We start from the raw sequence: 14,977 nt of genomic DNA on the forward strand, positions 1-14,977 counted from the left end.
AACCTAAAAATGTCAGACCATGAAGGGAAAGGGATTAAATATTTTATCCTGGGTATGTAGAAATCTGGTTGCAACTTGTTGATTTTAAGTATTATTTTCCCTTACTATGTCGTTTAACAGCTGAGACATATGTTTTCCAACAGTTTCTTGTCTACCAGGCAAAACAATGGGATACAATGTCCACCTTGAAAACTCTTACATTGGTAGCAAGACCTTGACTGTTACCCCCCAAAAATAAATAAATAAAAACTCATGCAGTAGTTTTATCCAAGTCTGAAAGGCTACAGTTCTATTCAAGAAAAAAGGTAGGGTTTGTGCTTTCATTTTCAAGGTGCTTCTCATGATTTATACTTTTGGAAACCAAAAAGAAGTTATCTTCTCTATGATAATGAATTTTTTATACAGAAAAAAAAAATAAATAAATACATTTTTTTTTTTAAATGGTCCATCCAATTTACTACAATTGAGCACATTCTTAGCCTTTTCCAGTTCTCATAATTTCCAACTTGCCAACAGATTTGCATTAATTCGGAGTGTTAAATGGACTTCAATGATAAATCTTTTAAATTGATATAAGCTGAGCTTTTGCCATTTTTTAGTTTGAAACAAACTGTTGAAAAACATAATGCATTGAAGCTGAAATATGAGGTATTTGCACTGATTTTGGAAACTTGTCACTACTGAAACAGCGCATTCACTATCCTACAGCATTTTAGGTGGCCTATTTTAGATACCTGTGGGGCTTAATCTGTTAAAAGAAATTCCCCTCCAATCAATGTTTTACACAAAATGTATCATTTAGCATGGTGCAAACTAAATGTCCAGTTATTTGCACCCCCACTCTCTAACCACACTCTCAGAAAAAATTTTAATTTTATTCTAAATAGCAGCTCAAAATGACTCTGTTTAATCATTCAAGATTTGGACATCACCTTTTTTCTACGCTATTCTATTGTATAAAGCCTTCCATTCCACAACAAAGTCACTGTGTTGTCAACAGTGTGGGTTGGTATGTTTCACAGCAAACACCTCAAGCTCTCTCAGAATGTCCTTTGAAACTCCTCCTTTGGCAATATCCTGCAGTGGGGTCTTCGTCTGGAAAACAAACATGCACTTTGATCCCGACGATTTTCAATATTTAAACCAACAACTTCAAGGGCAAACAACATGATATTCCAGAGCCATAAAACCCCCGAGCTATTATGCAGGTGTAAACAGGGAGAGAAAAATGAATGGATAGACTTTCCTCTAGCATTTTTTTTTTTCTTTTTTAAGTTCAACCCACAATGACTTCAAAGTCTAATAAAAATAGATTAACCTCTGAAGGTTAAGTATATTTTTGCTAACTGTAATATAACTGCTATATGTGGTTGGAATATTTTTTCTTTTTTTAAATGTAGATTACCACCCTTAGAGTAAGAATATCTACATAAATGGGTGAATGACTAAATACAAAACATTTTTGAGTCCTCGGACAAGAAAATGGGCTAAACTTGTACAATTTGAATTAAGAAAGCAATTTTTTGGCAGGCAGAAGCTGCTTTAGTGACAGTACTACCTATTTTCCACTAGATGGCAGCCTAATACTGCATAACCTAACCAAACTGTAGCAGCCTTGCTGCCTGAGGACATCATTACACACTCAATAAAGCAATAGTCAGTCATTTTCTCTGCTAAATTGATCCCCCTGCTCCCCTACAATATGTGCTGTGATATATTTTTTTCTGCAGCACTAACAGCGCCATGTTTCAGAGTACAATTATCTTGTTGCCATGTTCTTGCGTGACCATCCATCTGTTTACAGCATGTTGCATACACAGTCAGTGGCCAAGGTCAGCAGTGCTATCATCACGAAGCATAAGTGTAGTTGCAATGAAACTGTAATAGTTTGTAGAAAAGCTTGTAAAACATTTTTTTGCAGGGCAAACACGCAGCACAAAAAGCAGCCCAATCCCACATGGCCTCCAGAAGAGACAGTGGGGACCAGATAAGATTATGCCTGCTGCCTATTAAGAACACACTCTCCTGGCTTTACATACACACAATAACAAAATGACAAAATAATGATGATAAATTCACCCTATCAAATCCATCATAGATAAGGAGCATCAGTTAGTGGTGAATATTAAGCAACTGCTCAAGCATTGACAGGTCTCTCAGATATTCAGTGCAAAAAGGTTCAAAGGTCAGACTTTTTATAAATGGACAAGTGAAACAAAAAATATACTTTGTGGCCTATATATAAAACGAATTGTGTGACCGAAAACACCTGGGTCTGCTTGAGGTTTCTTCCTGTTAAAAGGGAGTTTTTTCCTCTCCACTGTCGCTACAAGCATGCTTAGTGTGAGGGATTGCATTCGACTCAATGAGTTGATGCAATCAACTGGTTTTCCTTAGATAGAAAACTTTGAATCAATTTGACTGTATGATCTGGTGAACTCTATATAAATAAACTGAATTGAAACTGAACACCTGTAGTTGATATATGACTTCCCTTTTATGAAATATAGTGGTGCATGAGGTGGGAATACTTTTTCTTTAGTTTGTGGTAGTTTGAATAGCAAAATGCAAGCCAGGCTTGAAAGAAACACTGTTGGAGGCTGTAAAAGATCTAAGACTAGAGTCAGAGGTTCTATTTTCTGTCCTGGTGTGACAGATCTGGTGTGAAATGGTTTCAGGTAAACAAGTTTTGTGATTGCAAAAGAAAAAAAAATGAAAGAAAGTGCAGGGAGAATATCTTTGTAAGGGACCGGACCATATATAGTCATTACCACAACCTGACCTTTAAATCAAACATGCCAACTTAGCAGAGGCAAGCCCTGTGCGTTTTCATTTTCACAAATTAGCACATCTTATCACAGTTTAGAGTTGCTGCAAAACTTCCTCCTGCAGCCAACCCTTGTGCTGTCAACACAGCAAGGTGGAGCTTGGGCAGTTGCACATGTTTTCAGCATGCACTGCAAAGGTAACCTCCCTGTCTGCCTCTGCTCCTCATCCTGATTAGCTGAGGGAGAAAGAAGGAGGGACCCGTTTCTGCAAACAGTGGTGCTTTTAGCCAATCACATGGCTTTTTCACACCCTTTCTGTCTGCATCCCTCCCCTTTCATTCCCTCCTCTGTGTCTCTGGGACGCCAACCCAAGGAAGCAAAAAAAAAAAAAAAAAGTTCAAGGAAAACTATGATAAGCAGCAAGCAGCTTCTGGGTTTTGCTTACAAGAGGACTCCAGCTGAGACTGTTTGCATTGTGCTCTGTGTTCCTGTCACTTCAGTAAAACAGTGAAGCAAAATAACTTTAACATAGAAGAGTGGAAACTCAAGGACAGAAGCAGCAGAGTGGCACAGCTTGAAGGTGCTTCTGAGGAGGACCTGAATCCCAGGATGACAAACTAGAGCATTCCTGATCTTCTTCCACTTTGTCCTAAAAATCCATCTCTGTCATTCCTGCACCTGCCTACTCTTTTTCTCACCTGCCTACCAAGATGTCAGATGAAGACTGCCGCTCCTCCATAGGTCTGGACTGCTGCAGCTGTTGCCTGGATCTGGCCAACGGCTGTGATGACTCCTTGTCCCAGGGACATGGCCATGCAGGGGCTCTGCCACCAAGCCCTACCAGCCCCAGTGTGAACCATTTCCGCCTGCTCCGCAACCAGCTGATGTACCAGAACCTAAACACTGACAAGCTGAACAACATCATGAGGCAGGACTCACTGGAGTCGGTGGTGAGGGACCCCTGCTTTCTGCTCAATGAGGGAATCTGTAACAGCAGCATTGACCAGACTATGTTGTCCATTTTACTCTTCTTTCACAGGTATGTTTCATCTTCTGTTATGATAAAAAAAATACCTAACCAATAAATCAGCAACTCAATCTTAGAAGTTTTTTTTAGAAATTATAAAGTTTTTATCTGTACTGTAATTGATTTATTTGCGGTGCTTTAGATAATTCATTAGAAACCCTGCAGAAGTAACCTGTTGATATGTACATGAAATGAAATCAAAATAGATATAAAACTACATTTTGTCCAGATTTATGGAACACATTTTACTTGTAATCCAAAAGGAATAAAAAAGCTTAACTTTTTTGTTTTTAAACAAAATTCCTTCAATATGCTTATTCTTCTTCAATTTTTGTGTGTGCGATTATACATGCACATAGAAATAAAAACAAAACAAACACACCTAACTTCTGAACTTCCCAGGGTTACCTACAATCTATATAGTTCGCACACCAATATATATAGATGGTTTGTTGCAATCTTTACTGGGACAATGAGGAAAAAAGATTTATGTTAGAAAGCAGTTTATACCATAAATTTATTAAGATAATTTTGGACTTAACATCAATTAAAAGTGTAAAATTTCCCCCTCAGACTCTAGCTATGTTTATATATACATTACTTAGTTTTTGAGGACAATTTCCTACTAATCCTGAAATGTTAAAGTGTGTTTTTCCTCAACCATAAAGCTTTATGTTTATTTGGTCTAATGTGCCTCTGTTTTCAGTGTTCCATTCCCAAAGTTAAGGTTGGACTGATGTAATTTCTATATATGAGCTGGATAAATGCTAGAATACCATTCAGACAAAATGGCAATTGAGAAACACAAATATATTAGATTCAATAATTGGACAGTGCAATAAATATTTTATTGATTTATTGTGGCTATCAGAGGATATCTTAGGAATGTTCTTGACATCTGTATCTACCTTTGTTTACCCCTTTTAAAATATCCCATATATTCTTTTATTTTTGCGTACATTTCTCTTGGTTCACTCAGTTTCTAAGTCTCCATTCTGATGCCTCTCGGAAAAGCTAAGTTGCATTAGATTATGTCCAATGGAGGTGACTTTTATCAATACATGTTAACTGTCAGTGTTTAACTGTGAGACGAAAGGCTAATATTGCTGTCCATATAACTAATATAACAACCATCAATTAAAGAGTTATTACAAATAAAAAATGGACAAACACAATTGTAAAAGCATTGCTTTTTATTATATCAAGATGGTTTTTAAACCTTAATTTTTTTGGCATGAATATTAAGATTAAAATATCTATACAGATACCTGTCCTGAATACCTTTTGGGTACACTCTGGAAAATGTGATTACTTTCATTCAATTGTATATTTGAAAACCTTATCAGTTGTGTTCTCTGGCTTAGAGCCATGATGGTGGCAGATTATCCAATCAAGTTAAACTTTAACAAACCTTTACTTTCTTGTATACTGTTGTGCTATTCTTATCTCTTTGGGTCATGATCTATATTGCATGAGTACAGAATGTACAGAGGACATAAAGCCATTCATTGTACTGCTCACCCGATTGGGCTTTACAAGCATTACTTTTACAGTTGCTCTTAGTCTCTGGCAGCTGTCATCCTTATTTACTATTGCTGATGGAGTCAGTAGTAATGATAGTAAAAGTTGTTCTTCAGTTTACACCTAAATATCAGCTCTGGGTAATTCTGGTTGGAAAACCTAAATACAACAATACAATACATTTGAGAGAAACAAAAAAAGCAAGATTGGACATGGATTGTGCACCATTTTGCCTAATTAGCGGTCACAAAAGTGCCGTCATGTGACAAGTTGCAGGGTTTCAAACACATCCAGCAATGACGTAGAGATCGATCATGAGACCTTAAGTATTTATTAAGCAGCCAGTAAACAGTCAAAACACAAAGGAGGGAAAACTCCCACACAGCATCAAAATGTTATTTCATAAAAATCCTCCCATATGTGCTCACCACAATTTACTCCCTTTCACAGAATCCATACACAAAAGGACAACAACGTTGTCATCACCACGTTAAGTAATGCGAAGGTATAAAGAATTTTAGGTTCATGTCTCAAATTTTATGGCTGCAAGGAGTGAAAACCTCAACAATGTGTGAGAACGTTTGGGAGTGATGGGTTGAAATAACAACTAGCTGTTAGAACAGTGTGGGCATTCTGCTGCATATTTTATAAAAGGATAAAATATAACTTTAATCTAATGGATTTGATCTCCTGATAAAAAAGTTGTGTTAAATGGCTGTAATTTTAAGGGAGTGTTTTCTCTCACAAACAATGTGTCTTTTGTATTTAAAATTACTCAGAAAAGCAGAAGATGGTTTAGGAGAGTCATCATGTCTGGTTGGGTCTGAATTTTAGTTGTTATGTTACCATTTCTGTTTGCTCAATCAGAGATTAAAACTTAATTGAACAGGAAACTGTACACCGCTTAAACTTAAAGTTATAGTGGAGGATGTTCTTTTTTCTGGGTGGATCATCAGAATAAGTGGTCCTCCTAATTGTCAATCCTTCTGTTTATATTTTTACATAAGGCCTTCCTATGTCATAGTCCCATTTTACTTGTGAGTCTAAGATAGCGGAAAAATTGCAAATCTTCTTTTTGAAAGTAAGCTTGTATGAGCGATGCAAACAAAACTATTAAACAGAGCGTGCACAAGAAGAAATTGGCTCGTTTAATTGGCGTTCCCTCTCGGGAGCGGTTAGAGAGTTGTGCATTTGCAAGTGGAGAGGGCAGCTCTATTCAATTTTATGAAAATCCTCCACTATACCTTTAAGTTTATTGCTTGGTCCTTTAATTTCAGAGCCTAACCTAACCATCTCATAGAGAAGTGAGGAGCTGATCAGATTAAAAGAATCAAATTAAAAGAATCCCACCCTCAAAAAAGACCCCTCAAGTAGTGACACCGCAATAACATTATAGTATGTAGAAAACTTTGTTATCTATATTCCAGGTTTTTTAACTAATATGTGCTTATCTTTGGAATCACTTACTTCTAAATTAGAATAAATATACATTTTAAGTACTTTTTTCTTAGCAAATCTATGAAATGCGAAAAAAACAAACATGCCATTCAAATAAACCAGATGTTAGGTAATCTTTTCAAGTAAGGACATGGCTGTGACCACCGTCAGACCATTAATTGAAAAGCTAAACAGCTGCAACAACTGTGATAAACAAGTCAGGGCGAGAACCAGTTTATCTTTCCAGCATGCATAGTGAAGAAAAGGTTAAAGATAATCTAAAGAGTGCACTAATAGAGATGTTTCAGTGGGAGATTGTACTGTTGCAAGTAAAGATTTGTTTTTTTTAAGACTTTCCAAGCATTTCCATATGTCAGGGGTGCCAAAACATGTGGAGGAAGTGGAATGTCATGGGTCATCTATCGTATCAGTTCACATCTAGCAATCAGTTTTAATTTTTGAACTGAAGTGCGTCTAATCTTCAATGAAATTATATTGCAATCATCAGTCAACAAGGCTTCCCTATTGCTATCAAATCACAGCAAATATGCAGGAGAAGGCTGTAAATACCTTCTTAATCAAAGGTGTGCCCAGGCAGTGACCCATTGAGTTAGTTTAAACACAAGGCACAACTGAAAATGTGTCTCTTATTAGTGAAAACTGACTTGACTGTGACTCCATCAGCTTTAAGGGGTCTTTATAATTTGCTGGATGGTAAACTGACATATGGAAAATCCATGCCAGGCTGTGCACTCAGATTTACTCATTGTTTATGCATTGTGGATGCTTTTCTTGTCATCCTCATAATTAGGCCTCTACATTAATAACAAGCAATTAAAAGGGATCTGATTACTGTGCTCACAGTGCTTCTACAGTTCACAATGTGGGACAACTAAAAAAGATCACCATTGCTCTTTCTAGAACATTATTACATAATCCAAAATACATTTTCAGGAAAGCACATACGCTTATCCAAACCATCTTAGATGTATTGCACGCTGAAACAGACCCACAGATTGGAGCAACGCTGTCCCTTTTCCAATATTACAAAGACATTCTTGTGCAAGGGCGATGTAATCTTAAATCCTGCGAAGACACAGCACAATACAGTACCCGGGAGGCTGTTCCCAAAACTGTTATTAAATATCCTTGCAGTACACACATGAAAGGATGATAAATGCCAAACATCATTATTAGCCATAAAAGTTTCCTAATTACATATTTTGATCTGAGCTTTCTTATGAAAAACAAACCACAAAAGAACATTTATTACCTGTAAAACAAAGATGAAAAGTATTGTCAGTGTTGTCCCATTAAAGTTGGTAGTGATGTCTCTCATGGACCGCAGAAATGGCACCTGGAAATTTCTTGAAAACATACAATCCTAATGTTTATATATTTTTTAATGCTTAAAAAATTTATCAAATAAGAATCAAAATAAAGATAGCTAAATTTCTTTGAAAAAAAAATATTGTGCAAAAGATGTGTTTACCAGGGTTGGTACGCCCTATTTAAAGGAGCAAATTATTTGTGCTGCAGGCAGTTTGAGATTGATGATAAAAAAGTTTTATACCATGGAGTTTTAATGATAAGAGTAATTATGTACAAAACAATAATGATGAAATGATTTGTCCTATTTCTAGTACACTTTACATAAGCATCTCAAATTGCTAGAAACTTTTAATAAAAGTGCAAAAAAAATTTCAACATTTAAATCTCAAAGATTAGATATCAATCACTAAACCAACCCGCTCTGACAGAAAAGGAGCTACGGTCAGAATAAGTAACCAGGCTTCCAATAAAAGAACATAGAAGGGGGGGGGGGAAATCCCTCTTGCTACAAGTTCTCCAGTACGACGAAGTATTAGGGTCAGGCTAGAGATTATTTTGATAATAAAGTCATAGTATTACGAGAATAAAGTTGAAAAATAACGAGAAGGAAGTCATCATACATCAACCTGTTTCATAGAGAGAGATTCAAGCTCCTACCAGCATATGACGGCCAACCAGCACCAGCAAACAGCAACCTGAGTCCACTTTGACATACTACCCAATTTGATGCTGGTGTGCTAAAAGACTTAATATTTCCTTAATTGTCAAACCGATGCCAAATTATAACTTCACATGATGCTCGACATTCCTCATTTTAGGGAAAAAAGTGCTTCTTGTAAGAGTTGTCATAAAATACAACTTTATTCTCATTATAAAAGTAGTTTATTCTCGTAATATTAGGACTTTATTCTAGTAATTTTACGACTTTATTCTCGTAATTGTACAACATTATTCCCGTAATTGTATCTCTTTATTCCTGAAATTTAAAAACAAAAATCTCTATCCTTATACTCCCTCATACTCCAGTGGTTTTTAATAATCTTTTTTTTTTTTTTTATAAATATTCTACACCATTAAAATTCAGTCATGGTGTTTTTGTTTTGATTTAACCAGATAAAAATTGCCTGCAGTGGTGTATAATCTTTCTCAGATGTCTTTGTCCTCTAAACATATTCTACCATTTTTATTTCTCAGTCTAAATACAGTATGTTTACAGAAATCTGTCCATTATCTGTCATAGTATCAAGTGACTCCTCTGTGGCCACAATGACCACATGCATTTTTGCATGAATTTGCACCTGATATAACACGCTAAATGCAGAACTGTTCCTGCAATCAATTTCAGGTCGGATAAGTTGCTTTTTAGGTAGTAAGTATTCATATCTGTATTTCCTCTACTCAAAAACTTGCAGAGTTCGGTCATCAAAGTCTGATCTGCATTCTCATAAAGGCACAGTAAAAACATAAGTTGGACGCATACGACTGAATTGCACATGCAAACACTTCTTACCATTTTTAAGATGTGCAAATCATAGAGATCTACATTCTTAAAAACATTTATTTCATATCTTACCATATATTTAAAACACCAGCTTACCTGAAAACATAAAAAAATCTACTTCTTTTTAGTTGATATAATTCTAAATGCTCTCATTCGATCCTGTAATCTCAGTATTTAAACCCACACCCCCAAAGGCCGTCCTGTGAAATGTAGGTTCCTGAAGAGATCCAGGATAAAGAGCCTACAAAAAATATATAAATCTACTCTTTTCCTTGTGTATTTGGTATTGGCTTGGGATAAAGGAAGCTTCAGCCAATACAAAATAGATTGAGTCACACTCTGGGCAGAGGCATTAAAGTCTAAATTGGAGCCTTTAATGACACCTGGCTTTTGGGTTGATGCCTGGAAGAGTGTGCAGGGACATTCTGGTCAGTTTCTCTCTTTATTACACTTTATTCTTTGTGCCTTTAGAGTAAGAGTAAGCTGTTGAATTATCAATATCTGAAACACACTTGTAGAGACCAATAAGGCCGTTGATGTCAGAGTGAAAGCAATACATTCATGGCTCTGACAAATAAAGGGCATGAAGTGCACTACCAGGATGGAGAGTTCAGAAAGACTCAGGCTGTCAGACAGTGGGATAGAAATAACTAGACAAAACATTGTCCGGACTAACTAAAAATAGGATGCTGTTGATAGTAAGCTAAGCTAAGCAGACCTCCTGATGTTTGTGGTGTAAATCCAACAGTGCCAATGTGAAAACAAATGAAAGTTTTTTTTTTCCTCTTACCTTAGTTTACTAAGTTTTTTGTTATCAAATAAAAATAAAAAGAAGAACTCCATTCAGTCTAAAAAACTAAATCTTAAGGGCATATTTGTCTGCCTCTGAAACACATTAAAGTACCTTGTTTGTTACTGGAGGACCAGGTTAAAAATGAATGAACAATAATTACTTTCTAATGGGTGTTTTATTGCCTTGTTGTGCTGTGTCTTTGTGAATAGTATGTCCTTGGTGCATTGCCAGAATATTCCTGGAGCCAACCTCACATAGACTGTGCACCAGTTTAGAAGTGTGTCAAGCTTTTTGTGATCATTTTGAGGACCTCAGACACTGGTCGATCCAGTCTGCTGTCTGTGAGGCAAAGGATCTTTAAGAGAAGATGGAGCTTTCAGAATGCATACATTTTACTCCCTGAACACTCAAAAAGAACACCGACAATGGAATCCATTATTATCATTCTGTTGTGCAGACAGACATGAGTGAGTGTGTCAAAATGGACTGGCACACCCAGAACCACAAGTTCGTGCAATCTGTGCCGTGCAGCCTTTTTCTAACACTGCTGTCGCTTCATGTTCAGTGGCTCCTGGCAACACTGCAAACATTAGGGATGTATTAAAGTGCTTGTTAGACACCTTTCCCTTCTTTTTATGCACTTTGTTTTGATAGTTTTTTATTGTGGCTAAGAAAATGTTCCTTCCACTTCACATATTGATTTTCGGTTGTAATTGCATAGCAGGCTGATTATATTATTGTCACCAAAGGAATAAACATTATTCATTTAATATGTGCTCTAACATATAAAAGATAGCAAAATATATAGAGTGATGATATGCTTCAGATAGCCCATAATTGGACCCCTTTGTTATGTGGCTTTGCATCCTTACCAAGGTGTGTTTGTTGTGTTTTTAATCATTTGTACCTGATGCATCAATTGTCTAAAGTTTAATCACCTTAAGAGATTCCTCACTATATTAGAATAATTTGAAACTAGATAGATCTTTCTAAAAAAAAAAAAAAAAAGACAAAAAACATCCACACCGGAACAATTATCAAGATTTTAAAAGGGACCCTAGTTAAAATGATCTCTTTCAGAATGTGTACTCCCAATTCATAAATTGCTATTTCATCCCCTGCTGCCACTATTATGTAATCTCCATATACTTAAACCATGACAGTTTTTAATTTTATTGAATATTTTTGCAGTAATGAATACACATTTAAATAAAAAAATATAGAGATTTTTTAAATTAAAATGTTCTAATGTATATCCTCTGCATTGATAATTAAATTTGCCAGATTTTGAGCTATGATTTGCTCTTAAATGTTGGCAAAATTAAACGAAAAAAATGATTTGAAATTGGCCTCTAATAATTTGCTTCAGATTGTCCAACCATGGATACCTGCCTTATGCACAGGCATCACTGGCACAGCGCAACAATTAAATCCATCTAAGCTCTTTTGTCCCAAGCATTGACACATGTATCAGAGGAGGATTGCAAATCTATAAGTAAAGCATATTGGCCACTGAGGTCAAATCCTCAAGATCATATTGTGCAGAGAAGTGATTAAGAATTATATTCAAGAACCAATGGCAGTGTTTTTCCAGACCTTTGAATTTAAATACATCCACACACAACTACAAAGGCTGTATAAAAGGCTGTAACTTCTTGAAAACTCAGTATTTCCTGGTTAACCCTCCATGTTAGAGCAGACACAACCAACTAGGTCCAAACACAAAGGGAGGCACTAAGGACAGCCAGATATCAGATTGCAGGACAAAAGAAAAGGACTTCCACTGCGTCAAAAGTGCACCAGTGTTCCCGGGCACCTGATCTGACTCTGGTATTTTGTTATGTAATTTGAGTAGAATTACTCCCCTGTGGTTCTCATAGCAACTTTCTTTTAAAGCAATCCATCATTGCAAAAAAAAAAAATCCTAATTTTAACATTTTATTGCCTCATTGAGAATATATTCAAATTAAAAAGAAGAAATGCTTGAAATGTGTTTCATAACCCTGTTGATCAAGATTTAAGCTATTTTTATTTTACATGTTTTATTGTTTCAATGAAATGAAAAAAAAAAGACATGCAATTTAATAAGTTATGAAACAGCTTTTGGTAATCTATGCTGGGAATTCTCATGACTTACTGGAGTGGCTATGTGGAAAAAACAAAACAAAAACAAGACTGCTTTGTAAACAATACTCAGTTAAACAAAACCTAAACAAAATGCTGTGATTTAAAAAAAAATGAAATTTTACTGTAGATATAGTAATCATAGATATCATGTTTTTGAATCGTTTAGAAATCCTCCAGGAGGAAAAATCCTGCAGTAAGGATATAATCTGCAGTAACAGCAATCCTTGTCATAATTATGAAATGTAATTGTATTTATTTCTTAACTTTACAGTTCTTAATAAACATTCCAGTTGTCAGTTGTTGGGGTGACGTAAGTGTGCAAAGAGGAGGTGGTGATGTGGTGGGGTGGAGCAACCATGGCCTCTGCTCCCCTTCTTATCTTTCCAGACCATGACTGTGGCGCCTAATTAGATAATATGAGAGCCTGTCAACACACACTACTTCACATGCAACCCAACACAAATACTCAGTCTAGTCCTCCTGATACCATTTATATAGATGATATACAATATAAAAATAGGAAAATGATAACATACAAAGGATCAGTACAATGCTGTGTAAAAATATTAAGGCACTTATACATTTTCAAATGTTATTACAACTACAAACCTCAATCTATTTTTTTTTTATAGTTTTTTGCTATAGATCAACAAGTTCACTTTTATGAACAGAAAGGATGTACTATATTGAAAACATCTAGATTAGATTTAAAAAAGAAAACTGTTCCATTCTGGCACAACTCTAGTTTTATATTCTTGCTGGAAGAGGAACCTTAACATTTCCCCCCATGATGCTGCCACCACCTTGTATTACTGTTGGGATTCTGTATTGGGGTTGATAGGCAGTGTAAATTTTAAACCACAGTTAACGTGTTTGTCAAACTGTTCAAAGTTGATCTCTTCCAGACAAAATACCTTGTTCTAAATGTTGTCTTTGTCTTCTACATTCCCTGTGCCAAACTGAGAACTCGACACCTTATATTATTTTTCCTGGAATGGCTTTGCTTCTACCATATTGTTTTTTGTTTTGTTTTTTTAAGTCAAGTCTGTCGTTATGTTTTCACTGGCTGCACTGGTGAATAGACATGTCTAGTGAGCTACCTGTTCTTCATGTCTGTCAGCTAAGGTTTTCCATCTGATGCTCTCACAGATAAGCTGTAGTTATACTGAGATTGTACAACACATGGGTGTGCAATACAGAGAAATAAAAAAAAAAAACAGACACAATAAGTAATTTATCTTCCACAAATCATTATGCCCAATTTGTATTAGTCTATCATGTCAAGTCACAACAAGTTTATGTTTATAATGTGACAAAGCAGGTTACATGATATCTGCATAACAGGTTCAGTGGAAGCTTCTGGAGGGCTCTGAGAGGTTTCCCATGTTCTGCTTTCAGTAGCAGGTGTATCAGAGTTATTTTCTGACCTTAGTGACATATTGACCTTTCCAGTTACTGTTCGCAGACTTAAGAAAAGCTGAAGTTTTGCATATCAGATACTCAACAGTTAAAGCAAATAGCAATTTATGAGCATAGAGGATTTCAGGAGATATGCGATGAGTGGATAATTATCTTACAGGAGAAGGAAACCATGGAAATTCTCTTTAAAAGCTTGAACTCTTTGTGCACCTAGTTAAAGTAATGCAGTCAATATTTTCCAACTAAACCATGTGTTTGGACATACTGAGATAATTATACCCTTTTGTTGTTCAAATACTGGCATCCCCAGACTTTATTTGAGAATGAAACGGATGCTGGCACCATCTGTTTTTCTTTCTGTTGGATGTCTCTTCCACAATCCCAAGTCTTTTCATCCCTCTCTGCTTTCTTTGTATTTTTTGTCTCTTGTTTAACCACAGTAGCCAACTCTACACAATGCACCTAGACAGTGCTTTTGTGGAGCAGGTCTGACTCCGGCCTACCATTAGACCATCTAATTCTCCCTGGATTTTATTATTCCATTGACATCCATTAATTTCTACAGTCCAACCTAATCTCCTAAACATGACCCCGGACCCAAAAACAGTAATGCTCCTTAGGGTACATGCATCAGGCTGCACAAGGAGCAGTTGGTCCCCACAAAGTGTTATTTTTCCAAAAAATGGGCCCCACAAGACAAGAGAACACACACGCATACATGCATGTTATGTCCTACTATTCTTACTGAACCTTTCCGTAGACGTCCATTTAATGTGCATTCTTAATGGAAATATAAAACAACCTTTTCCAATATCATTTTTGTCTTTAGGATATTGTAGCCAGTAATGAAACATATGAAATCATCGTCAGCCCAGCATGTTTTTTCAGCTTTTCAGGCCCATTTTTCACCTTGGAAATACAAATAAGGCTTAATTGAAACAGATCATTGGAGAAATGTACTATTTGTAAAGACCTTGAGAACAACCTTCACTTAAAAAAGAATGTCTTCTTATAAATGCTGACTTCTGCATCTTTTATCTAGTATGTTAACT

At 36.0% G+C, this 14,977-nt stretch overlaps 1 protein-coding gene across 1 annotated transcript in view; it reads left to right on the top strand.

Moving 5' to 3' along the window:
• Window positions 1–3,189: 3,189 nt before the first annotated feature.
• Window positions 3,190–14,977, top strand: part of tsc22d3 (TSC22 domain family, member 3) — a 37,022-nt gene continuing 25,234 nt past the window's right edge. Inside the window, exon 1 of the mRNA XM_038286551.1 lies at window positions 3,190–3,807. Within this exon, the coding sequence (XP_038142479.1) occupies window positions 3,479–3,807 (329 nt within the window). The 5' untranslated portion in view covers window positions 3,190–3,478. The remainder of the gene's footprint in view (window positions 3,808–14,977) is intronic.

This window comes from Cyprinodon tularosa, unplaced genomic scaffold (genome assembly GCF_016077235.1).
Source record: "Cyprinodon tularosa strain WSP-4 unplaced genomic scaffold, ASM1607723v1 ctg228, whole genome shotgun sequence".
Taxonomy (NCBI): domain Eukaryota; kingdom Metazoa; phylum Chordata; class Actinopteri; order Cyprinodontiformes; family Cyprinodontidae; genus Cyprinodon; species Cyprinodon tularosa.